Consider the following 26,494-nt stretch of genomic DNA (forward strand, 5'->3'; position numbering starts at 1 on the left):
TGATTCCAGTGGGTTTGCAAATGCCAATGGGAAGAACCAGCTTCATTCAGGAGGATAGCACGGCACTGGCGTTAGGCCACGGGGACGGGAGCCTCGGGGAGGGTGCAGGCTAACGCCAGTGGTCTTGATCCAGCATCTAAAAGGGTTCAGCAATCTGGAGAAGGGCTGTGTGTAAATTAATCAAGAGTCCAGAGATGAAACATAATTTTGAAAGGCATTATAGGGAGTCAGAGAAGACTTCGCTAAAGGAACTAAGTTCTCCTTGTCTCAGGACCCCTTGCTTTTTATTAACACAATTTGTCCTAAGGCGAGGTAGGTATATACACATCAAAGGGTAGGGTTTTCTATACAGAGTCCATTGTCAGAATGGAAGAATTTGCCTATGGCTGTTCAGGTGTTTGGCCAACAGGAGGCAACATGTAAATTAAGATGTCCTGAGCTGTCTGGCAGCAAGCAATCATTTAATGCATCCCTTTCAGGTTTGGGGAAATGCCTTTCAGCCATCCCAGATGATTCAGCCCTGCTGACATGCTGGAATTGGCTTCTGGCAGCAGGCTTCTGGTCAGAGAGGAGAGCGCAGATTTCACACACATTCCAAACCCGTGAGAAAGACCGTCCTGTAGCAAAAGGGCAGGAGACGAGCAGGCACGCGTGGCCAAGAGCCAGGACAAGGTCTCCAGCCTACTTCAGTGAGAGCAAGTCTCACAAACTTGCTGGATTAAAGAAGCTGGATACAAAGATTCACTTCCAGAAAGTTCAGTAAAGGGGACAGAACCAAAGGACCCACCTGCTGGGATGCATTCTCTGGCAGTGAAATCTTAAAGGAGTGGTTTCATGAAGTTCTGGGTAGTGATGACCTTTAAGGCTAGTGACAGGAAGGCACAGGCCTCCCTCACACTTGCTGACACTGGGCCTCATGCCCTGTTCCAGGCCTCGAGGAGGCGGGAGTTGCCTGTGACTAGTGCGGGTGGCTGCCGGGCCAGCCCCCCACTGCCATCATCAGGGGCCACGACGAGATGCCTTGATGTAAATAGAAAACAGGTGTAATTGTTAATATTTTGTATTGATTTTTAGAAAGGAAGAGAGGGAGAGAGAAACATCGATGTGAGAGTGAACATCCATCAGCTGCATATTGTACACCCCTTACCAGGGTCCAAGCCTACAACCCCGGCAGGTGCCCTGACTGGGAATCGAACCAGCAACCTTTGGTACTAAGCCCCACCGGCCTGGGCATAATTGCTAATATGTAAAAGGAGGTGCAGGAATGCCTTTGCTTTCTCTCTGACGTCTCCCCCAGACAGAAACCAGCCTCCTGGCCCGTCCCTAAAGGGCTCCAGAGCCACTTCCATGTGTCTAATGACAGGCGTGGGCAGCACCCTGGCTCTGACTCCGGCGTCGGCCAAGCAAGGGGCCTGCCTTGCAGGTTCTGGTTCCCCTCATCCGCACCTGGACCTGGGCTGCAGGAGCCGTTGGTGCTGCAGGGGTCCCAGGTCTGCACCTGCTGCCAGGCCCCTGGCCCCGGCTTGAGCACCCTCCTCCCCTCTGCCTGCACCTCCTCCATGGTCCCCGCATGCTGACTTGCCTTGTCCTCCCAGGGCCACAGATTGTGCTCAGCGTGTACGGACCAGACGTGTTTGGGAATGACGTGGTCCGAGGCTACGGGGCAGTGCATGTGCCTTTCTCGCCTGGCAGGTAGGCCCTCACTTTCCTGCCCTCCAGCACAGTCCGTCCTTGCTGGGCCATTCTAGCTTAGGAACTGGCATCAGCAGGGCTTTTTCTGGGACAGACTTCACCTCTAGGCCAGGAATGTGCTGTTGCCCAGGGCTCTGGGCAGCTCATATCTGGAAGGAGACCTAAGTGGGCGAGGTTCATGCTGCCGCCTGAACACCACGGGGTGGAGGGAGTGCTGGGCATCCTGAGGGGCTGTAACCACTCTGAGGGTCCTGGGCAGTTAGGGTCGGAGTGCACTCAGCCCTTCATCTTGTCCTCCTTCAGTGCCCTGCAGCCCAGTGCTCCTGGCAGCAGAGGACACGGACGTGTCAGACACAGGAACCCCCAGAGCCGTGCCATGGAGGGGTAGCCCTGTGAAGCACCGTTGGGAGGGTGTAGACAGTGAGCTGGTGCACAGAGCAGGCCGAGGTCAGCTGGCCTGGAGGACGGGAGTGGATCTGGGGAAGGCCGAGAGAGGAGGTGCCGGGTGCGCTGCTCTGAGTTCTGCTGTTAAAACAAGGGCCAGACTCGGAGGCCGGGAGAGAGGAGGGGGGACAGGCCCCGGGCTCTGAGGGTCAGACAGGCCTGGGGCAGGCACCAGGGCGGGGCCGAAGTTCAGGGTTTGCCAGGGCTTCCTGGAGGAAGGGCACTGCGCTGGGCCTTGAAGATGGCAGAGCCTTTGGAGGACAGGGCTCTCTAAGGAGCATTTGGGCGCCGGCACCTCAGGTTTGAGGTTTGTAACCTTAGCATCCTTCTGACCGCTTAAAAGAACAAAAGGCTCATGAGGTACAGCTCTGAAAGGCTGGCTTCGTGCAGCACACGCCACGTCAGTGCGCTGCACTGGCTGGCCTGGCTGCCCGCTGCTGGCTGCTCGCTGGAGGCTCCGGCAGCGGGCGTGGCTTCTCTGTCCTTCAGCACATCTCTTAAAACATCTGTTCCAGGCACAAAAGGACCATCCCCATGTTTGTCCCAGAATCTACATCTAAGCTGCAGAAGTTCACAAGGTGAGTTTTCTACACGTCGCCCCAACCCCTCTTCCTGCCCTGAGTATGGAGTAGAGGGCTGTCACATCTGCCCTCTCTTGTGCCAGGTGACCTTGCCAGGTCGCCCAGCTGCCCAGCTTTGGGGCACATGGAAGCGGGTCCCAGCAGCACACGGCCGTGCGGGTCCATCTGTGTGCTGTTAAAAGTCTCAGCTGGGAAAACGCTCTGACGTGCCGTTAAAGTGGTAGCACGTGAGGCCACCGCAGTGCGAGCCAGCCGCCTGAACCGCATAGGCCTCCGCCTGGCGGTTGCTAAAGGCCTTTCACCTGGGGCTCTAGGAGGTGACATCTGAGCAGAGCCCTGAGCTGAGGGGAGGGGCCGGCGAGGGTGGATCTGGAAGGACCTTCCAGGCACAGGAACAGCATGTGCAAGGCCCTAGGACAGTGGTCGGCAAACTGCGGCTCATGAGCCACATGCGGCTCTTTGGCCCCTTGAGTGTGGCTCTTGCACAAAATACCATGTGCGGGCGCGCACATACAGTGCGATTGAAACTTTGTGACCCATGTGCAGAAGTCGGTTTTCGGCTCTCAAATTTCAATTGTTGTACTGTTGATATTTGACTCTGTTGACTAATGAGTTTGCCGACCACTGCCCTAGGAGACCGTGCACTCAGCCGTTAGGAGCAGCCAGGCTCGCAGCTGGTGAGCAAGGGGATGGTGGAGGTGCTGGGGGAGGGACGCAGGAGGCAGGGGAGCAGGGCCTACAGGGAGTGCTGGATGTCAAGGGAGGCTGAACCTCAGGCCTTCGCCCTCACAACCTCCACGTGGGAGTGGGGAACCAGCTAGGCCCTGGCTGACTGGCCAGTGGGTAGGGACAGAAGCCTCCATCAGCTCAGCTCAGCTACAAGCCTCCGCTGCTCCCTAGCAGGTCACCAGGCTCGGACCCTCTGTTCACCAGCAGGACAAAGGGAAGCGCACTACCAACTAGGCTCTGGGATGGCAGCTGGCACACTGCCCCTGTGGGCTGGGCCGGGGACCGGGGCGGAGGGGTGGCAGCTGGCACACTGCCCCTGTGGGCTGAGCCAGGGAGACTGGGTGGAGGGGCGGCAGCTGGCACACTGCCCCTGTGGGCTGAGCCGGGGAGACCGGGTGGAGGGGCGGCAGCTGGCACACTGCCCCTGTGGGCTGGGTCGGGGCAGAGGGGCCGCATTGGACCAGGACCGAGCAGGCCTCGTGAGTTCTGAGGCCTACCCCTAGAGGCCCCTCAGAGGCCACCATGATGGGTAGGGGCGTGACAGCACCATCCCCTGGGCTGCTAGGGAAGCAGGGTAGTGCCCGTCAACGGGCACAGGAAGGTCAAGGGCTGTGAGAGCCACAGCCGTCCTCCCTAGGGGTGCGCTGCTGCACCCCAGCTCCCAGCTCTGAGGGGGCTGGGTGGCTCACAGAACAGTCGAGGCTCTTGCCTCCCGATGCCTCGGTGCAGGAGCTCGGGCCTGGGCGAGGCCAAGCGGGAGAGGTCTAAGGGGTGAAGGCAGACCTCCGAGGGCCCAGCTCCAGCAGCCCCCTTTGCTCAGGCCCGAGACCTGGGGTGGCCAGTCCCCTCTCGGCCTGTCCTGGCATTCTCCAGCGCCCTTGCTCTCCCGCGGCCTCTGCTCTCCGTCCTCAGCTTCCCTGGCCTGCTGTTTGCATTCTCTTCTGCCCTGTGTTACTCTCCCATGGCTGCCGCAAACAAACTACCATGATGACCTTGATGGCTTAACACTGCAGGTTTCCCCTCCAGTTCTGAACCCAAAAGTGCAGGCAGCACTGCTGGGCTGTGAGGTGTCGGCGGGCTGCGCACCCGTTCCAGGCCCAGGGGAGGCCCCCTTCTCCAGCTGCTGGCTGTGGCCCTGGCTTGTGGCCACGTCACTCTAGTCCCTGCCTCTCACGAGGACCTTTCTGGTGGCATTGAAGGTCCCACGGGAGGCCAAAGTGTGCCCGTGCTCAGCTTCCCCAAGTCACCTGCGCAAGAGTCCCGTCTTCCAGACGAGGCCACATTCCCAGGGCCGGGGGCCAGGACCTGCATCTTGGGGCCATCATTCAGCCTGTGACAGTATCTCCGACCTGGTCTTCAGACAGAACAAGGAAGGGTTTCCTGAGGCACAGCTTCAGAAACCGCGGAGGCACGTCTGCAGTCAGGGCTCACTTCACCTGGCCCCTGCCTGGCCCTCCAGCCAGCTCGGCCCTTCCCGCTTTGTGCCCTCCGCAGTGCCTCTGCCCCAGCCCAGCCCACAGCGCCCTCACCACCCTCCGAGAAGCAGTGGTGCTGGCTCTGCGTTCCCACGTGGGTCGTGCCTGGCTCATGGGGCTGCTGCCCTGCACTTGAGGTGGCTGCTGTTAGAGCCCTACTCCTCAGATGGAGAAACTGAGGCATAGAGCAGTGACTCACCTGTCAGTCCCAGCTGGAGCCTGGGCTCCGTCTCCCTCCCTGTCCCCTTCCTGGGGGCTGGGAGCCCATGCGCCCCTCACTGGGCCTCCACGCAGCCTGTGGAGCTGGCCGCCAGTGGGCGCTGGCGTCCTCGAACAGGTGCAAGCCAGGGTGGCTGACCTGGGGGAGCCCCCACCTCCTGCAGGCCACCTGCTGTCCAGGAGGCTGAGGACAGGCCTTTCCAGGACGCAGGAACCTTGCGCCTATGGTGCCTCATGCCTTCCACATGGGAGGCCTATGACCCCCCCAGGGCAGGAGGCTCCGGAAGCCCCGGTCAGGCGGCACCGCCCAACCGGCTAGTGCGGGGTGTTGTGGGCTCAGTGGGTGTCAGGGCCAGTCAAGCCAGCTCGACGCACCTGTGGTGGCCTCGCTTTCAGACAGGTCGAGGGAGGTGGGGGCAGTTTCTGCCCAGGGCCTGCCCCTTGTGGCGGGGGATGGAGGCTGCTGGTTTCAGAAGCCAGGAGAGTGCCCACTTTAGTTTGTTTGTGGGTCCTGAGCACTGCGGCTTACCTGGCTTCCTGTCTTCTCAGCTGGTTCATGGGACGGAGGCCTGAGTACACGGACCCCAAGGTGGTGGCTCAGGGTGAAGGCCGGGAAGGTAAAGCTTGATCTCCCAATCCCACCCCTGACCCCGCAGACAGGTTGGAGCCCGGGAGGGACTAGGTGAAACCCTGGGAACAGTTGGGCGGTGCCAGGGACCTGCCAGCACGGAGATGCGGGGGCTGCGGGGCGTCTCCCAGACAGACCTGGTCGGAGCACATTTTGCCACTCTGCCCAGCTCTGAAACGGCCCTCCACTTGCCAGTGAGCACCACAGCTTCTCTGAGGGGGAGAGGGCGCACTGTGGCTGGGCCAGGCGACAGCACGGAGACAGGCCCAGTGCAGCCTGGCTCGGTCTGCCTGGCAGCTGACGCTCCCCTCTGTCCCCAGTGACCCGCGTCCGCTCCCAGGGCTTTGTCACTCTCCTCTTCAACGTGGTGACCAAGGACATGAGGAAGCTGGGCTACGACACTGGGCCTTCAGACATGCAGGGGGTCTTGGGGCCCAGCCTGCCCCAGGGCCTTACCCAGTGAAGTCGTGGCCCCTCCGCCCAGTGAGCCTGGCCAAGCAGTGTGCAGACTGAGCGGTTCCCACAACGCCAGGCAGCCACCGCCGATCCACCTGCCTGACTCCAGTGCAGTTGGGGGGGCGGGTATTTTCATAAAATAAATTGTTGCTTTGTCATGGAACCCAGGCCTCGGCTGCCTCCTCGCCCCTTCAGCACCGCACCTGCCCGGCCTGAGCCGGGCCGGGACCTGCCTGTCTTGCACTGCTGTCCCAGGAAGCACTTGTCACCCCGTCATACTCTGATCACCAGCCTTCCTTGGCAACAGAGAGAATACCCTGTTAGGAGGAGGTGGGTGAGAGGCCCCACCCGCCCTCCACCTGCCCCCGCAGCCCTGGCCAGCCTCATAGCAAGAGGAGGGTGCACACGGCACCCAACACCTGGGCTGAGTGAGTTCTCCCACGGCACTGTCTCACCTGCCACCGCCCAAGGCCGGGCCTTCTTACCTCCCCCCCACACAGACGCTGGGCCCGCAGTGACTGCATCCTCCCCGCCCCCCAGCTTCAAGTAGGGTGGGGCGTGCCCAGCCTGCACCCCAGGATTTCAGGGGAGCCACAGTGCCTGCTTCCGGCTCCTCAGCCCTGAAGACCACGGCCCGGTGCTCTGCGGCCTCACTGCGTCAGAACTTGTCCTAAGACCAGGGAAAGGCCTGTCCTGCCCCTGCCTCTGCTCTCGGCACCAGAGGTGTAACTGCACAGGGGACCTTCTGCCTCCCGCCCCCACTTGCTACGCTCTGGAGCTCCATCATCAGCGCGCTCCCAATTCGATCCTTGCTGATGGGACAGTGCCTTCCACCTCTGGCCCTACTGCAGCCGTGGCCCCTCAGCTCTCGGGCTCTACAGGGGCACCAGGGGCTTAGAAATGGGGTTTGTGTCCTTGCTTCCTTTGAGCACTTCCTACTCCCCATCTCAGCTCCCCGACCCCCGGGCCATCGGACCTCACCTCTGATGTCCACCAAAGGGCCCGGGATGAGTTGGCTGCTAAGCAGGACAGGCAGCGGCACCCGGCGGGCCGGATAAATGTCCTTGGTGGGCCGCATGTGGCCTGCAGGCCGTAGTTTGAGGATGCCTGGGATAGAGGTCTGGTGCACGGGTGGGGGCCAGCCGGTTTGCCCTGAAGGGTGTCCCGGATCAGGGTGTGGGTTCCCTTGGGGCATGGGGCGGCCTGGGCGAGGGGCCTGTGGTGGTTTGCAGGCTGGCCACGCCCCCTGGCGACCCAAGCAGAGGCCCTGGTATCTGGGGTTTATTTATCTTCTACAACTGAAACTTTGTAGCCTGGAGCAGAGCCAAGCCTTCTGCTTGATCCGAGGTGGCAGCCATTTCTGTTGGAATTTATGTATCTTCTATAATTGAAACTTTGTAGCCTTAAGCAGAGGCCTGGGCTGGCCAGGGCTGCAGAAGCTTGGCTTCCTCCATCTCCGCTGGCAACCCTAGCCTCCTGCTCTTTCCATCTCTGTGGCTGCCGCCATTTCTGTTGGACTATATTTATCTTCTATCATTGAAACTTTGTAGCATTGAGTGGAAGACTAGGCTGGCAAGGGCAGGCAGAAAGCTTGGCTTCCTCCATTGCCAGGGAAACCCAAGCCTTCCTCCTGCTCTCTGTGGCTGTAGCCATCTTGGTTGGGTTTATTTGCATATTCGCTCCTAATTGGCTTGTGGGCGTGGCTTGTGGGTATAGCGGAGTGATGGTTAATTTGCATATTACTCTTTTATTAGATAGGATGACAGGAGATTTGCCCTAGCCAGTGTGCTTCCATGGTACAGTGGGGGTCTGTGGACTGAATGGTCCCAGGTTCAGTTCAGGTCAAGGGCACGTATCTCGGTTGCAGGCTGGATCCTGGGATAACGTGCAGAAGCAACCAATTGATGTGTGTCTCACATCAATGTTCTCTGTCCCCCGCATCCTTCCACTCTCTAAAAATCAATGGAAAAATACCTTCGGGTGAGGATTAACAACAAACAAATGAACAAGTAGGGCCATCTCAAGTAACACGCCATCAGGTGCCTGGTTCGGGCTATACTAACACGCAGGCCACAGGTCGCTGTGGTGACAGGCGGTGTCACCCTCGCCACCACCAGCATTGACAGATGGCAGCACTGCCAGGCCCTTGGTGAGGGGGAGGGTGCGTTTGTTTAGGGAAGCACAGACGATACTCTATACGGGGAGCGGGGAGCATGCCTGCAGGCCATCTCAGGGCACTTGTCCATTCTGATCGTTAAGTGGTAACAGCACAAAGGCGCGCCAGACTTGGCAAGACCCTAAAATGCAGGGCCCTGCCTCAGCTCTACTGGGAGTTCCCAGGCAGTGTTGCTTAGTGCGGGCAGGCCTCGCCCACTGGGCAGGGGGCTCTGCTCTCCTATGCCCATGCCAGTCTTGGAGACCTGTGTGTCTCTGAGAAGCGATTTTCAACCTTTTTCATCCCATGGCATAGAAACTAATTACTAAAATTATATGGCCACCAACAAATAGATATTTGCTGATCTGACAAAAAAAATAGGTATAATTTTTACCGGCTCACACCGGACGGCTATGTTGTTTTGGCTGTTGTCTCTCTGTTTGGCACCTGAGGGAGAAGAGGCAGTGCCCTGCCAGGTGCTGCGTGTTTTAGAAGCTCCTGCAGCGCTGGGGAAGCCCACCGCCCCCACAGGGCAGGTCCCTCGCAGCAGGACCTTCTTCAAAGTCAAACTTCCAGGATAAGTCGGGGTTGACCTCAGTTTGCTCACCCATGGATCATGCAGGCCCACTCTGGTCGGTGCACACCTGCTCCACCCTCAGCCCCCACCCTGCCCCTGGCTCTATTCTTGCCTGGCCAACCTCGTCCTGGGGAACCTGGAACCTCCTGCAGAGGACCAGAGCCTGGGCAGAGTGTCCAGACGAGGGCTGCTCGCACCATGTCCAGAGCCAGGCCTCCCTCACATTGCTGCCAAGCGGTCCCCCTATTTCCTTAGCCCCTCATGCATCTGAGGAAGTTCATTCACACCTTTTCCCTCAAACCTTCAGTCTCCTTTGCCCTTACCTGAAATGCTCATGAGGAAATGGGGCAATCAGAGCTCCTTGCCTTCCCCCCATCTGGCACCAACCAACCTTTGCGCCAGAGATGCCTGGGGTGTGTGAGGCCCTGCCCCTGCCTCCTCGCGGGCCACTCCGCAGCCTCCCCATGCGCCCTATTATGGAACAACCACGCAAAGAACACGCGCTGGGCCTCCGCATGCTCCACGCCTCTGCCCCCTCACAGCGCCCATTCCGCCCCTGCCCGCCCCTTCCCGCCCCTTCCCTGTCACTGTCCAGACCCTGTCCAGTGCAGTTTCAGGTTGCCAGAGCTGGCCTGTCAACACCTTTAACATAGCAGTTCACCCTCTTATGTTTAATTTTCTACTTTTCAACATTTTATTAAAATGTTTAAACCTAGAAAAGTTGAAATACCTTTACAGTGAGCACCATCACACCCACCTGTCTTCCATCCCCATTTCCCGGTGTGCTCCCTCTGCCCTGCTCACCTCCGGCAAGCCTTCCCATTCTTAGTGCATGTCAGTCAATTGCAGACATGGGCACGCCCTGCACACGCCAGCCTGCTTGTCACCAACCAGAGCTTGCTGTTTGTTCTCCCGTGTTTTCCTTTTGAGGGAACTTTTCCATGCCATGAAATGCATACAACTTAGGGGTACTGCCTGTGGAGTTGTGGCAATGCATGCCCACGCCCGGCAGGCGCAGAACGTTGCCCTCACCTGAGAGCCCTGCTGCCTTTGCCCAGTCAGGAGCAGAATATTGGTTAGGGACTCCGGTGGTTGTGCCTGGGGAGTGGGGTGGGATCTGTGACCAGCTACACCTGAGGTGGGAACGTCAGGCCTGAGGGCTGTATAAGGCCTGAGAAATCACTTGGTCTGGCTCTGCCAAGGCAGTAGGGGTTTGTTAATTAAATGACCAAATAGAGCAGGCTAATTTTTAAGCTGATAATTTTGTATGGCCCATGAATGATGTTATAAATATCCGAATGGCCCTTGGCAGAAAAAAGGTTCCCCACCCCTGACCATGAACAGCCAAGGCATATGGCCCCCGAGCCCACCCCTTGCTGTTGATCCTGTCCCCCGTGACGAAGCTGTGTCACAGGCCGCCTCTTCTCCTGGGCTGATGGGAGTTTGCATCCCCAGGCCCTGCATCTAAGTGGGTCCATGGGACCGCTGGCTAGGAAACTCTTTGTGGAAAGGATGTTCCCCACGTAGAGATCTGACCACTTAAACCTCCTGGAGCAATGCCCTCACCCTTCCTTTCCCACGGCACCCAAGGCCAGCTGGTAAAGATGGCACATTACGAGGGAGCTGCCAGGAACATTCCCACTAGGCATTTTGTAAGCGAGAAACATGGCATTCAGCCATCAAGAACCTGTGTTTATTGGTTCCTGCGGAACCTATTCTATTCTGATATGGAAATTGGTATCTGAGTTTCTGCTGTAACCAAAACAAAACCAGCCGATGTGTATTGGCTGGACGGGAGCCTCCCCCTCCCCGCTCTGCTGGGTGGGCAGGAAGAACGCGGACGGGACCCTGGACAGCAGGACAGACTTGGAGACTGCCATGCTTGCCTGGGCAGGCTCTGCCTACTGAGCTGTCAGCTCGGGCAGGGCAGCTGCAGGAGGCAGGTGTGGGGGCCACTTGAAAGCTACCCCAGTAAAGGGATGTGCTCAGCAAAGAAGTGGCCAGTTTGCAAGCAGAAGTGACAAGAAATGAAGAGAATCCAAAACTGTTATCAAAAGATTGGAAAAGGAAACTCCTAGAACTCACACAGGAAGGGCTAAGCCTGAAGCATGCTTTGGCCATAAAGGCCTCATGAGACTTCTGATGGGTAGGTCACTCGGCTTGGGCAAGTCCCAGGCTGAGCAGGGCACTGGTGCCTGGCTCCACATGGCACCGCAGCTGGCACCAAGGTGAAACGGGGAGCAGCAGGAGAGAAAGCAGGCTGCCTAGGGAGGGCTTCTGTGAGTGCTCATTACCTACTACTGTTAACAAACTACCCCAAAACTTGGCCGCTTAACCAGCATTTACTCTCTCTCATAGCCCTACAGGTGACTGACTGGATGGGGCCCAAGGACCGCTCCCATGGGAGGGGATATGATCCATGTATGGGAAACAGTGAAATAAGTACTTGGTGATGCTAGAGGGCCATGTGACTGGCCACACGCTAACCAAACCCATATCTGGTCCCCTGCATTTCCTCCTCCGGGCGCGGGAGCTGAGATCAGATCTGGTGTGGGGACGAGGAAGTCATGTGCTGCAGGCCTGGCCCCAGGAGCCTCCCCCTCCCCGCTCTGCTGTGTGTGGAAGGGGCAGTGTCACAGACGGAAGCCGCTGAGGTCCCCAGACACCACTTGGAGAGCTGCCCATCAGGAACACCCTGCCACCCCCCCCCCCCACCCCTGTCCTGAGTGGATCCCCAGCTGCTGCAGGCCCTGCAAACCCACCCCAGGGCCCTGTTAAGTCCTGCTCCTTGAGGGTCCAAGGCCAGGGCTTCAGCACAGAAAGGTGGGTGGCAGACAGCCCTGAGCAGAGGCTGGGGCCCAGGCCCTCCCAAGAGCAGCACAGGCCTGCCCCGCGCCCTCTCCACCCGCCCCTTTGCTCCCCCTGCCTGTCACTACCCTTGCTGTACTCCCTCCTCTTCTGATCTCGGGTCCTGGAAGGGGACAGGGCCCTGCACCAGCCACCAAGCTGGTGGCTGTGAGTCACCCTAAGGATGTGCAGCTGGCTGGCGGCCTCTGAAGGGGCAGCTCTGGTGGCATGGAGCAAGCCCGCAAGCACCCAGTGGAGTGCACCCCCAAGACCCAGTGAGGGGGGGAAGGACGAGGCCAGCACCTCCACCTCCATGCCTGCAGACCACGGCAGTGTCCTGAAGGCCACCTCCAGTTCCTCTCTGGCCATCAGGGGCCCACGGCCATCGGGACAATGGCCTTGTCAACTGCAGGCCAAACTGGGCTCCAGGCAGGACCTGGCTCCACAGCCTGCCCACCCCTCCTGTGTCACGGGATTGATAAAGACGGGGGAGCGCAAAGGACATAGCCAGAGACCGCATCATGATACAAATGATAAATTATATTTATACAGTAAATAAGTATCAATAGTGACACAAGTTCAAAACCAGCTACCGGCCCCTGGGGCTGAGAAAATGGCGGGGGGACTCCACCCGGAGCCCTCAGGAGGGAGCGAGGGCCTGTGTGCAGCTTGTGTGTCAGTGGCTGGCAGTGGCATGATCAGTGCAGGCAACTGACAGAGTGCCTGGGGGCCAACCGTGCTGGGCAGGCGTCCAGGTGTCCTGGGGCCGTACTGCAGGGGCATCAACTGTGCTGGGGGCACTGGGAGGTGGCCAGGCCGCACCTGGGGAAGCACCTGCCCCAGTCCACTGCCTCTCCCCACCCCAGGCCCAGCCTGAGACCCCAGGAGCCTCAGGGAGCAGCGCTGGTGAGTAGGAAGCAGGAAACTCGAGGGGCCCAGAGGCAGTCAGCGTGGCCTATATGTCTCTCCAGGCCCAGGGCCGGGGCAGATCCCTCCTAGAGGCAGGCAGGGGCCAAGGCCCCCTGCTCAGAGGGCCCACCGGTGGTCCGCTGCCCTGAGGTGAGGGCTAGGGCACCCACGGTGGAATGTGAGGGAGAATGCCCCTTCCCTAGGGAAAGGCAAGTCTTTTCTGGTCCTTAGTTTATGACCTAATACTTGTTTATAGTGGTGGCTGGGTGAGGGGCTCAGGATGGGGAGAGGGAGGTAATATAAGGGCACGTTTGTTAACCATCTATCCTGGGTGAAGATGTTTTTCTTCTCCAAAATAAGAGATGGATTTTAAGTGTGCTGTGTGTCTGGAGTTAGCAGAGTCAGGGCCAGCCCTGGTCCCTCGCCCGTCTCAGCCACAAGCCCCATAGAGCCACTGCCCCCAGCCACCTGTCATCTCCACACCCCCCGCCCCCCATCTTTACCTGAGCGAGTATCAGACAGGAGATCACAGACAAGTGGTCCAAGATGTCTCTTCCATCTCACGTTCCCATCGTGAGCGGAAGTCCCGCTAACTGTGCCGCCCTCAGTTAAAAAGGAATCAGCTGATAAACACTGGGGAGTCACATTCAGACAGTAGACTTTTTTCTTTAACTTTCTTGATGCTGGTGTATCGGTAAGAAAAATAGTTCTTTCTTAGCATCTAGCCGAAAAGGCTGAAAGTTAATCAGTTTGGTAATTTACCAAAAAAGGGAATTAAAGGAAAAGGCAACTGGAGGCTAGAGTTTTTTTTGTTGCTGTTGTAGTGTTTTTTTTTTTTAAATAAACATCATCTTTTAAGTGTAACCAAACTCTCACATTTTTTTTCCTATAAAGAATTTGCTTTAGTTTTCCATAAGGCATTTTTTGTCTCTTCCTATTTAAATTTTCTTATAGAGTTAAAACCATAAATAAGAGAATTTAAACTACTAACATAACATGTGCCAATATCTTAATTCAGCCAGACCTGGTAAATTCTATCAAAACTAGACAGTTAAATAAGAACCACGTTATAAAAATATTAGCCAAAAAAGACTGTTAGATAATTTTGCAAACTCAAATATGAAACTGTACTAAACAAAACGTGTGCAAACATACACAAGCCTCGAGCCGCGTGGAGGGTTATGCTCAGGTTAGTTTAAAGCTCGCTCTAGTGGCCTGAGCGCGAGCCGTCCCACGGTGGTGTTTACTTTGAACTCACATACGAGTCAAAGAAAAAGATGCACAACCACTTCCCCTAAAGGTCTGTGTCTAATGGAGCCAGAACTTCCTTCCAACCACACCTGGGCCGGCAGGGCTGGGGGTGAAGGGCAAAGACAAGGTGGCTGTCCCAGGTCCTGGGCGAGGCCGTGTCCCCGAGACCCTCAGGCTGAGGCTAACGGCAAGGGCAACACTGAGGACTCCTGCCCCTGACCAAGGCCCTGCAGAGCCAGGTGACTCCCAGGAGCCAGGACCCTGCACTTGGGAGGAGGTGAGAGTGCCCAGGCTGGGTCAGGGCGAGCAGGCACCAGAAGGTGCGTAGAGCTCCTCCTGATCTCAGGCTCAGCACGCCCGGCCTGCTCACACCTGAGGACGGGGCTGTACAGATGACCCTTCTACCAGGAAGCAGACTGGAACCGACCCCCTGGCCCTGACACCATTCCGTAGCGAGTCTCTGCTGGTGTCCTGGGCACAGGTGCTTGGGCGTTTGCTCTGGGCGGTCCCAGGCCTGGGCACTAGAGAAGGAAAGGGTTGGTTGTGCCAGTAGCCTGAGCTGCAGCTGGGGGGATGCCCATGCTGCCCACCATGTTCATTGTGGCAGGGCCCAATGGCGCCAGGGAGGAACTACTGGCCCCTAGGGCTGGGTGTGAGGCTGTGGAGGTCATGGAGGCCACAGCCATGGGCTCCACACTTGGGCCAGGCCCGAAGGACGCGCTGGTCCCCAGCACGGGGCTCCCCCGCAGCTGGTTCAGTGTCAGCGGCTGGGGCTGGTTCACCTGGAATGGGTTGACAGGGCCCGAAGCCGCAGCTGCACCTGTGAGAGAGCAGGAGGGACAGTGGGTGGTCAGAACAGCATCCGTCCCCAAGGCCAGGGGCTGGTGCGCCCCGGTCCCTGCTGGGCCGCAGAGCCTCTGGCAGCCCCACTGGCACACGGAGACACGTCTGCTTACAGAACGAATCTCCACTGTTTGGATGAGGAGACTAAGGCTGTCACTTGGAGAGGCCAAGTGACTTGTCCAAGGTCACAAGCCTAAATGAGGCAGTGCCAGGAATGTGCCAGGCTGGAGGCCCAGCTCCTCTGCGGAGCTGGCCAGGACTCCCTCAGCAGCCAACCACTGGCGCTGCCCTGTGACAACGGGTGTCTGGGAGGGAGAAGAGCAAAGAGGGAGGCGGGAGCCACAGTGCGTGGCTTGAGAGTGGCATTCCCCACACTGTGCCCTTCTCCAAAGGCTCTGAGAAGTTGTGCAGTCAAGAGACTGATGCAGCTCTGTCTCTCCCAGTATTTCCAGAATTTATCTCACATCAGAAGCCTCTTTCCCTTTTAGTAAAAACATCTATTGATACTCTGCCCCAAGCGCAGGAGCTGCCGGCACTGAGTCTCCAACGCAGCCCAGCTCCTACTCACAAAGGCTCCCCACACACACTGGGGTGGGCAGGCTTAGGAGGGCAACCCTGACATCCCTGCATCAGCCGGGCCCCCTCTAGTCACCCCAGGAGGCGGCTCTGCAGATCACCCGTGAGAGATGACCGAACCGAGACTCCAGCACAGGACAGGGACTCGCTTGAGGCTCAGCTTAGAAGGGTTAGAGCCAGACCCCACCAATGACAACAGCCCAAGCCCCCTGTGCGGCCTGGGAAACAGCCTGGAGGCCCAGCAGGGCCTTGGAGACAGACCTGTTTGCTGACAGCACAGCTCTTCCCTGCCACCGACGAGCCCCTCCCTGAAAGCCTGGGAGACGCTGATGCCACAGCTGCCAGGGGGACTCTGGGCCGCCCAGGATCTCTGGGCAGGGGTGGCAGGAGGCCTTCTGGGGTAGGGACAGGGCTCATGTTGCTCAGGAAACTGGGTTCTAATCTAGCTCCAGGGAGCAAGGGGCCCTGGAGTCACCTCTCGGGGGACGCAGGGTGGCAGGACCAAGGCTCCCCACACCCCCCACTTCTGCCCAGGACCCTCAACCCCCACCCCTAAGTCCTGGGTCCTTCTCTGCAGGCTCCCATCAGGGGCCGTGGTCCAGCCTTCAGATCCCTTCACCACAAGACAGGTCAGGGACTGAACGCCTTGAACGTGACAAGCTCTTGCCCTCGGGGGAACCCAAGGCCCACTGGGAAATCTGTGGGGAGGGAGGGCGGTCTCCTGGGAGTGTTGTCTGGGATGGGCTGAGGAACAGATGTGACTTCCATGGGAGGAGGGGGGCAGGGCATCCGCATGAGGAATGTCAGCAGCTGGGTGCTGAGGGCCTGAGCACTCGGGCTGGGTGGGGGCACTAAAGCAAGGGAGGGCTTGCCCTGTAGCCCAGGGAGGTGGAGGGTGGAGCGCAGGTCTTTAAACAGACACCCCCCCACCCCGCCCAGGGAGAATGAATGGAGGGGGTGGGAGGGCAGAGTTCCCAGCCCCAGGGAAGACAGAATCCAGCAGCAGGGGTGAAGTGAGGGCCCCTGGGTCCCTAAGGATGGCCCAGTTTAGGGCACAGTGACATTGCATTTGACGGGACGTGGGCCGCAAACTGCACTCACACCCCTAGGACCACCGGGTGGGCGCCCACTCAAGGCTCTCCCTGGCTGGGCACAGGCCAGGGGCAGCTTCTGCTCAGCGGTCTCTACTGGAAGAAAGGAGGGGCTGTTTCACTCCCCCTCAAGGACAGGCCTCCCACAAGCCCCTTCTTGGGAGCCGCCAGCCACACGAGCGCTGGGAAGCCGCTTACCTGGTGCCAGGAAAGGGTTGAGGGACTGAGCCGGCGGGGCTGGCCTGGTCACCAGGGAGTCCAGGTTCACCAGGGCCGCATTGGGGCCCAGGAAGGACTCTGGGGTTTTCCGGGCGCTGCTGGGCTTGCTCGCGATCATGGTCAGGGGCTGAGACTCAAAGGGGTCGGGGCTTGTGGTTCCACTTTTTTGGGATGGCAGAGAGACCACCGCCTCAGCTACAAGACAATGACAGACACAAGCGTGGTGAGCCGGAGGGAGGTCCTGCGGCTCCTGCACCCATGCTACAGCCGCCCAGGACGTCCCGAGCCACGCAGACGTGCCCAGACCCGCAGCTCCCCGTGGGGCTGCAGGGGTGGGATGCTCATTGCAGGGTTGTTTCCAACAGCCCCGAGCTGGAGACAGGGCAGGTTAGAGCCTGCCTCCTGGTCACCAGCCCACGTGCAGGGACAGAGTGAGGAGGAGAGACCAACTCCTCGCATCCAACGAGAGGCGGGGACTAACAGTCTAGACAGCTCAGTCCTTGAAGCTCCGGAAAATGATATTCTGGGCTGGCGGCGAGGCAGGGTTTTTGTAATGTTTTCATTTTCTACTAGTAAATTTTCTACAATGAGCATAAATTTCTTGATAGCTAGAAGGGAGCAAATTATTTTTTAAAATTCAGCCAACAGAGGGTGTGTGGAGACAGGCTGTGGGCATGTGTTGCTGGGCCAAGATGCAAGGTGGCGATGTGGTGCAGAGCCGCTGAGAAATGGGCACTCTCCCCGCACGCACGCACGGTGCCCATTTCCAGGAAGCCCGTCAGGAAGTAATGCGCTGTGGGCACGGTGGAGCTCTCCTCACTGCAGCATTATTTCCCTCCGCAGAACCAATCAACCTAGTGTCCTCCCCAAAGCAGATTAAAGATGTTACTGCTGAGCGGGATCGAGGTACACCTAGATGAGAAATCTTTTCTTAAGGACTTAATGTTATGAGAACTTGTTCTCAATCTGCTATTCCATAAAACGGGGGTGGGAGGCGGGGTTCCACTCTGACAGTGTGAGCCAAACTGTATTTAAGAGCTCAAGGCATACTGGAAGGAAACAGTGGCTGAGGGCAGGAAGAATCAGAGATGATTTTCATTTTCTCCCCATAAGCTTTTCCAAATTTCCTCCGACAGGAACACACCTGGGACGGGCTCTGCAAGTCCGCGGAGGCCCCGCCACCAGCCGGCTGCCTCACGGAGCATGGCCGGAAGGACAGTTAGGTTGCACTCTGGCCTGCACCAGAGACACTTGGAGCCTGTGGCTTTCTGAACGCAGCAAAAGAAAGACCCCACGAAGCGGCACATTCTACGTTGCCTCTGACCCAAGCTGGGGGGCCAGGCTGCTTGTACCTTAAACCAGGCCAGCCAAGCCTATGGTTGCAGCAGGGGAGAGGCAGAGAGGTGGAGGGAGGAGGTAGAGAATAGGGAGAAGCTGAGGAGGAGAGAGAGAAGTTGCTGTGTGACGAGGTGCGGCCCTGACATGGAGAGGCTGCCGGCCGCCCAGCTCCACTCCAAGGTGTACAGAGAGTGCATCCAGGCCTCCTCCTCCTGCTCCCTCCAGGACACTCTGCACCTCACTGACCCCTCCCAGCCAGGGGCACCCAGGGAAGAGCTGGGCCTGCAGCCTTAATGGTGGGTCTCCTGGTGGGGGCTCTGATGGGCGACCTGCGGATGGCGTGGGGCATGCCCAAAGCGGGCAGTCTGGAAAAGCTGGCACCCTTGGGGAGTGGGATGCTGGGAGGATGAAGGTGAATGGAAACCATGGCTTAGACCTGAAGTTGGGGGTCCCACTCTGGGCTCGGGGGGGTGCCCAGGGGAGTCATGAGCCTTAGGGGGAGGTGACCAGAGAGAAAACATGGGCCTAGTACAAGGAGAGGGAGAAAGGAAACTCAACATAGGACTGTTCACTGTGATGTGTGATTTCTTGTGATTAGACACTCCTGGCTCCCAAGATCTCCCAAGATCAAAGCGCAAAGGAAATGCGTGAAATTGCTAGGCTTAGAACGTTGGTAATTATTTCTGCAGTAAATGGGCTGGTCAAATGTGCAGAACTTTATGGGCACCACCCCCACCTTTACATACCTGTGTTTTTTGAAGTTCGGAGGTTGTCAAATTCAGAAAAGTCATCTTTAACTGTCCCATTCAAATTACTGAAGAGATCGAAGGCCCCTGAGTGAACACAAGGCCGGTGATTGTGAGCACCTTGTGGCTCTCCACGTCCCACGTCCCACGTCCCTTCTGGGGAGACACTGAGAGCAAGGGGGCTGCTCGGTTCAGGGTGACTGGTGGGCTGGAACTGAACTTGGCCTCCCGGTGCAAAGAGTGGGCTGTTCACCTGCCCATGCTCCCACCATCCCCCTGAAACTGAAGGAGGGGCTGATGGTGGTGAAGACACAGTGGAGCTGGGGCATGGCCTGCAGGAAGTGCCTGGTGTGTCCAGAGGGCAGCCTGCCCGGGCCTGGAGGCTCCCTCTGGAGGAGGTGTGGTGTCAGAGGCCTGTGAGCACACCACAGAGTGGGTGTGTGGCTGGGGGATGGGGACAGAGGCTGCGGAAGGAGGGTAGCAAGTGAAGGCAAATTGAGAGGCCCCATGCCAAGGAGGCAGGAGGGGGAGAGTGGCGGGGCCTGAGGGGCTCCTGGGACCCAGGAGGAAGGAGGGTGGCTCACCAGAGACGGCTGCAGGCTTGGCGGCAGAGGCTGTTGCCCAGGCATCCGCTGCCCTCTCGGCACTGTGGGCGGGCTGCTGCGGGGCTGCCCAGGAATCTGAGCTCGTGGAGCTGGAGTGTGTGCTGGTTCCGGGGGGAACTCCCCATGGGTCCACAGAGGAAGCTGGCTTGGCACCTGTAGGAAGGCAGGTAGGGCTCAGAAATGCCCTCACAAAGTTCTGGGCAGCTGGGGTGAGAGGGTCATGTGAGCCACACTAGGGTCTGTGCCGTGTCAGGAGAGGCAGACGCCCAAAGGGCACTATCCCACACCAGCAATGCCAGACAGAGCCGAAGCCAGGGCTGCGAGAGCCCTGCAAGGCCCGCCAGCACATCCCCGGGAAGGGACCAGAGAGGAACAGCCGAGAACTTGCCGCCCTCCGGCAACAGAGGCCTCCTGGCGAAGGCAAGCCCACCTCCCTGGAGCGCACAGGCCTCGGACCAGGCTCTGCCTGTAGCGCCCGTCCCACCTGCTTGGAGTGGTTTTTGCCTTTGAAGGAGGGAAACTGCCCAATGAGAGCAGCACAAGGAGGGTAAGGACGCCTGTGTATGGCCCAGCCTCAGCAAGGAAACACTGTCAAACTGACTGACAGCCTGTCAGTGGCCACCCACCTAGGGTTTTGAAGGACAGGACAGAAAACACTTGCGCAAACTAATGTAAGAGTCAATCCTGTTGCGTGAGTCTCCATTTTGGGTACATGTGTACCTGTATACACAAATTTAGGCACATGTAGATACATATGCACACACATTTGGGTATGTGTAGACACGTGTACACACACATTTGGGTACATGTAGATATGCGCGCACACATGGGGGTACATGTAGACACACGTCTGTCTACATGTACACACAGAATACGTGTAGATACTAGTATGTGTACACACATTTGAGTATGTGTAGATAAATATGTGTGTGTGCACACACACTGGGGTACGTGTAGATACATGTGTACACACATTTGGGTACATATAAATGTGAGTATGCATACCCATTCAGGTACATGTGTACATGTGCACACTCATAATTCAGGTATGTGTAGACACACATAGTTGGGTACATGTAAATAGCATACATGTACACATGTACACACATTCAGGTGCATGCAGCTACGTGTACATGCACATTCAGGTATGTGTAGATACATGTATACACACATTTTGGCACATGTACACACACATACACATGTATCTCCTTTCCTCCAGTGGAGCATCACAGGAATGTTTAAGAACCACTGCTGCTTTTCAGGGACCAGAAAGTGCCTCCCCAGTGGCACTTTCACCCCCATCAGCGAGGATACAGTCCTTGTGACAGGCTGTGTTGACTCTGTGTTTTATTTGGGAGTCATCTGTGTGAGGTGTGGCCGAGTGTGTCTGTCACTCCAGAAAAGGCCACAATGAGCAGTCTGTGGAGGGCACTGGTCTGGCCTGGCTACTGCACTGCTTTGTCCTTGTTCCACCCCAGGTGCCTGTATGCACTGTCCCTGTCACCAAGCAATGCCAGCTGCCACCCCCACTGTGCCCGTGTCCACTGTCCCCGTCACCGGGCAATGCCAGCTGCCACCCCCACTGCTCTCCTCTCCTAAAAAGACTGGCCATCCCAGCCACCATCACCTTCCTTGAGCCGCCTTTTCTCTGACCCGACATGCTTTCCATGTCCTAAATACTGTGTCTCTTCCTTGTGTTGCAAATACCCTCACCTTCCCTCTCCTTAAGGCGAGTGAGCACATGAGCAGACGAGCTCTTCCCCGGAATGCAGCAGAACCGTCAGTATTTTCGTTTGTGCTTTTCCTGACATTCAGAAACTCTTCCCTACCCTGGGGCCTCAAAGCTCTTCTGTACTAACGTTGGAAGGGTTTCCAGTTCCTTCCATGTTTCACATCTGCGGCGTTGGTAACTGGCTTTGCATGTGGCTCCTGCTTTCCTACATGAAAGGTGAACTCGCACAGCGCCTCCTCTGTCCCAAGGCGAGGAGGCTTCATGGACTCATTCCTGAGCTCCGTTCTCTTCCACTGAACCATTTCTGTCTCCATCGTTGTATTTTCTGGATTATCCTCACAGATATTATTTTGATAACAGACCTTGACATGTGGTACAGCAAATCCCAACTCTGGCCCTGTTCTCCAGGAGTATCTTGGTCATTTCTGGTCCCTTACTCTTTCACACTCATTTTTAAATCATCTTGCCAGGTTAAAAAAATTAAAACCTTGTTGAAATTTTGAGAATTGCATTGAATCTCAGATCAATTTGAGGAAAACTGTTACTAATAGCAAGTCTTCCAAACAAAAATCACACAATATCTCCCATTTACTTAAGTCTTCTTTAATATCTTTCAGTAAAATGAAATCTTTTAAAAATTTTATCCTTTATTTCCACGAGGGATTTATACAACTCTTGTAAAATTTATTCCTAGGGACTGGTATATTTTTAAATTTTCATTTTCTATTTATTTTTTGTTATGCAGAAAACAATTTAATTTTGTATACTGATTTTTTATCCCGAAATCTTGCTACTCTTAATTCTAACACTGAAATTCATCCTTATTTTTATAATTCTAATAACTTTTAAAAAAATATATTTTCATTGACTTCAGAGAGGGAGAGGAAGAGAGGTAGAAACATCAATGATGAGAGGGAATCATCGATTGGCTGCTCCCTGCATGTTGGACCGAGCCCACAACCCAGGCATGCATCCTTGACCGAAATCGAACCTGGGACCCTTCCGTCCACAGGCCGACACTCTATCCACTGAGCCAACCTGGCCAGGGCTCTAATAACTCTTAATTCTAGTAAACTCATCTGTAGAAATGTTTTTATATTCCATGTACATGATCATGTAACTTACAAATGACAACAGTTTAGTCTTTCTAATCCTTATATTTTTTATTTCGTTTTCCTGTCTTACTGCATTGGCTGGGACCTCCAGTCCCAATATAAACCTGGAAGGCAGATAGTAGCCTTATCTATCTCTCACAGGATCAACTTCCAACATTTTACTATTAAACGGTACCATCTGGACCTGGCCGGGTGGCTCAGTTTGTTGGAGCATCGTCTCACACCAAGTGTTGCAGGTTCAATCCCTGTAAGGGCATGTTTGGGAGGCAACTGATCAATGTTTCTCTCCCCACTCCTCTCTCTCTAAAAACCAATAATAATAAAAAGAGGTACCAACTGCAATAGTTTTTCTTCCTTTTAGAAGCCCTTATGCAAGTTCCCCATCATTCCAAGTTGGCTAGCATTTTTGCAATGAATAGCTGATGAATTTTTAAAAAAATGTAATTCTTATTTATTTTTAAAGTTGATTTTAGAGTGAGAGGAAGGGAGGGAGAGACAGAAACATCAAGTGGTTGCCTCCCATACACACCCTGAGGAGGGACCAGGAATCGAACCAGTGACCTTTTGGTGCACAGGATGACACTCAATCTTCTGAGCCACATGGCCAGAGCTAGCCGATGAATTTTGTCAACCTGTTCTTGACTCTGTTAAGATGATCACATGATTTTTCTCTTTGGGTCTATTAAAATGGTGCATATACATTAATACATTTTCTAATGACCTGGTCCTTGAAAACCAAGTTTTCATGATGTGCTCTATCATTTTTATATTTTTCTCATGTTGGTTTCGCTACTGTTTCTTTGCTTATAATTTTTGCATCTATATTCATCAGTGGGACTGGCCTGACATGTCTATTCTCACATGTCTTTTGTCTGGTGTGGTGTTAAGGTTATGTTAGCCTCATCAAATGAGTAGGAATACTCCCTATTTTCCTATCCTCTGAAGGACTGTGTATAAAAGTGGAATTGTTTCTTGAATGATGTTAGAACTTGCTAGTAAACCCCTTTGGGTAGATTTGAGAGGAATTTTAAAGTAACTGATTCAATTTCCTTTTTGTTAATCCTTACCCAAGGGTATTTTTGCCATTGATTTTGAGAGACAGAAACATCTATTGATTGCCTCCCACTGGCGCCTCAAAGGGGCCGGGTAACAAACCTGCTGCCCAAGTACATGCCCTTGACCAAGAATCGGACCCATGACCCTTTGGTGTGTGGGTCGACACTCTAACCACTGAGAAACACCAGCCAGGGCACTGATTCAACTTCTTTAATGACTATAGCATTATCCCTATTTATAGGTTTTCTTCAGTCAACTGTGCTAAGTAGTCTTTAGTTAACTGCCACACGTCCAAAACGGAAACCATCCCCATTTCTTCCAGATGCGCTGGAATGTTTACGAATTTAAGTTACCATAATTTTCTTTATAAACCCAGAGATGTCACTAACAAGTCTGATTTTAGAACTGGGAGACCAGAGTTGATATGCGAGGTTTGCAGCTATAGATGCAGCTATGACGATTTGGTGCTGGTGCCAAAATTCAGACATAATTAGTTTAGAGAAAAATAACTTTATCTCTCTAGCATTTTTAGTTGAGAATTAAATTTAGTGGCGTGTGGGGAAGGTCCGCAGCTTGCGTCCAAACACGCTTATGGTGTACGAAGGGCTAACACCCACGGCGTCTAAATTTTCAGACTGAAGGCAGAGCTGATTACACAGCCTCTACTCTGTTCCGAATCGTGGCAGTTTCTGTTGTGTCCTCCCCCACACTGCCTGTGCCTTCCCTCTGCTGTTACAATACTCAGAGGTTTGTCCATTTTACTACTCTTTCCAATCACCAACTTCCGCCTTCGTGGGTATTATTAGTTGGTGCGCTAATTCATTTCTGTACTTATCCTATTTCATTCCTCCTACTGATTTGGGTGTAATGCTATTCTACCCCTAATGTCACCTCATTAATCTTGTGCCTTTCTTCTTGATGAATGTAAACACCTTAAGCTGTAAATTTCCCTTGTACTATTGCTTCAGTTGTCCCACAAATTCTGATATGAAAGTATTTATATTATTTGGTTCTAAATATTTCTGATTTTCATATTTTCTTCTTTGACTCAAGAATTTAGAAATGTTTTAAAATGTCAAGTGTATGGAGTTTTTCTAGTTATCTTTTTGTTATGACTTTTAACTTGAATGTATTATGGTCAGAAAATATATCCTATGTAATCCCAATTTTCTGAAATTTGTGGAAGCTAGCATCTTTGCCTAGTCCATGATCAATTTTTGTTAGTATTCATGTTAGGCAAAGATGTAACTGAAAATAATGTGTATTCTTCAAGTTCACAGGCTCAGGAATCATGCTGCTCATGTTTTCTTATATTCTTTAAAACTATTCTCCCACATCTGGCCAGTGTGGCTCAGTTGGTAAGATTCCCAGTCAGGGCACATGTCCGGGTTTGGGGCTTGATCTCCAGTAGGGGGTGTGCAGGAGGCAACCGACCGATGTTTCTCCTTCTCTCTCCCCCTCAGCATGTCCTCTGGTGAGGATTTAAAAATAAATAAAATAAAAAGGTCCTTCCACATGATTGCCATTTCTGAGGTTTCCATGCCCTCCTCAAGGCCTGTTCCCACTGCTTTCTGTCCTGCACCTGACAAACAGCCCTCACCACTGCCTCGGCAGAAGTGCTGGCAGCAGGCTGTCTTCGCTCTGTTACTCGGAAGGCTACTATCGCCGTCACTGCTGAAGGAAACCTTGACGGAATATAGACTTCTTGGAGGAAAGAAGACGTTGCTGGAATGGAATTCCAGGTGACAGAGCGTTCCTTCAGCACCCAGCGAGCTCAGCCCGCTGTCCTCGGGCCCTGTTGTCCCTGGGAGGTCAGCAGTTGTCCGGCTGCCATTCCTTTGGGTTCATTTAAGATGTCCTCTTTCTCTGGTTCCCCCGGCCCACGCCCTGCTTATGATTTACTAGGCTTCCCAGATCTGAGAAGTAGCACCTTAAAAAGCCCTTGTCATAATCTTTTCAAATATTAACTTTTCTGGAACTCACACAGATGTGTTAGATATCTTCACTCTGCCTCCACGCTTCCAGCCACATTGACCTCCCTACAGTTCCCAAACACACCGAAGGGCACACTCACCAGCTGCCGCCTCTGACCCGAGTCCCTCCACCTTTCCCTTCTTCCCTGGTTCTCCACTCGGCTTCCTTTAGAGCACTTACCACGCAGCCCATCACTATGTTTGCCCCAGAGCAGCTGAGGGAGGGCAGGAGTGCACTGCTCTCACTACTTCCCAGCTTGCGAGCTGGAAAAACACCTGCAAGCTTCATTCCCACCACCCCTTGGGCACGCGTGCCTGTCCTTTACTCCGGGCCTGTCAACTCCTGTGTGAACTTAGGGCTTCTCCTGCCGCTGCCCCAAACCCACAGCCTCCAGAAGCCCCTCCTTGTCTCCCAGCCCCTCTGCAGAACAAGCTCTGTGACTGAGCCCGCTCTCCCCAGGCCACTCCGCTGGGTGCACCAAAGGCCTATCAGGACACAGGACCTGGTCCCAGCTGGAATCACAGCCTCACAGGCCTTGGTCTCCATCTTGACTGGAGGAAGTGATGTGGTGGCAGCTGCATCAGGGACAGCTGGACTGCAAGTCACAGAGATGGGAAGTGTCTTCAGAGACCCTGCGATGACACAGGGAGAACCCAGCGCGTAGCCCACAGGAAGACCCGGCCTGGAGGCAGCCAGAGGAATCGACACACCCTCTACCTCCACCTCCCCTCGCTCCCCCACGGCAGTAAGAACTGAACAAGCTCTGTCAGAGGGACCCTGCTGCGTGGCCCGCACCCCCTTGCAGACAGAGCTGCCGTCCTTCCTCCTTCCCCTCCATCAGGAGGCACTCTCCAGTCCTCTCCAGCACCATCCCCTCCTGCAGGGCTCGCCCACTCTCCTCAGGAGGGTTCCCCCGGCCCACTCCCAGTCCATTTGAATGCCTAACCCTGCCCTGGCAACAGGGGAGGCTTTTCACAAACTACAGTCCATCTGCAAAGTCTCCCAGCCCCAACCCTCACCGCAAACCCTAGAAGAGTACAGGAGCCGCAGAGACACCCTCCCCACCCCCGGGCTATGACCTGGGGACAGGAGGCGGGCACCTAAGACAGCAGGACCTCAAGCTCTGAGGCTGGAGGGAGGGGAGACCGGAGTCCTGGTGATCATCTGAGCACTGAATCCTGCTGAACGGCTTACAGGACAGCGTCCAGACCAGACTGCATCCCAGCTCACTCCGTG

General features: G+C 55.5%; 2 protein-coding genes across 6 annotated transcripts in view; one reads left to right on the forward strand and one right to left on the reverse strand.

Moving 5' to 3' along the window:
* Positions 1–26,003, forward strand: part of B9D1 (B9 domain containing 1) — a 32,595-nt gene extending 6,592 nt beyond the window's left edge. Inside the window, exons 4-7 of one of the 3 annotated variants that reach the window (XM_080680389.1) lie at positions 1,596–1,692; positions 2,652–2,714; positions 24,748–25,026; positions 25,674–26,003. In XM_080680389.1, coding sequence (XP_080536515.1) covers positions 1,596–1,692; positions 2,652–2,714; positions 24,748–25,026; positions 25,674–25,698 — 464 coding nt within the window. In that variant the 3' untranslated portion in view covers positions 25,699–26,003. Of the gene's footprint in view, positions 1–1,595; positions 1,693–2,651; positions 2,715–5,689; positions 5,758–6,088; positions 6,422–24,747; positions 25,027–25,673 lie in introns of those variants that run through there. The other 2 variants (XM_080680390.1, XM_080680391.1) reach the window with 2 other exon arrangements.
* EPN2 (epsin 2) overlaps positions 12,325–26,494 on the reverse strand; it is an 85,734-nt gene continuing 71,564 nt past the window's right edge. For all 3 annotated transcript variants that reach the window (XM_080680388.1, XM_080680387.1, XM_080680386.1), the window contains 4 exons: positions 19,361–19,534; positions 18,777–18,863; positions 16,672–16,887; positions 12,325–14,783 (listed from right to left, as the gene is read on the reverse strand). In XM_080680388.1, the coding sequence (XP_080536514.1) occupies positions 14,485–14,783; positions 16,672–16,887; positions 18,777–18,863; positions 19,361–19,534 (776 nt within the window). In that variant the 3' untranslated portion in view covers positions 12,325–14,484. The remainder of the gene's footprint in view (positions 14,784–16,671; positions 16,888–18,776; positions 18,864–19,360; positions 19,535–26,494) is intronic.

This window comes from Plecotus auritus (assembly GCF_963455305.1).
Source record: "Plecotus auritus genome assembly, chromosome: 7".
Classification (NCBI taxonomy): domain Eukaryota; kingdom Metazoa; phylum Chordata; class Mammalia; order Chiroptera; family Vespertilionidae; genus Plecotus; species Plecotus auritus.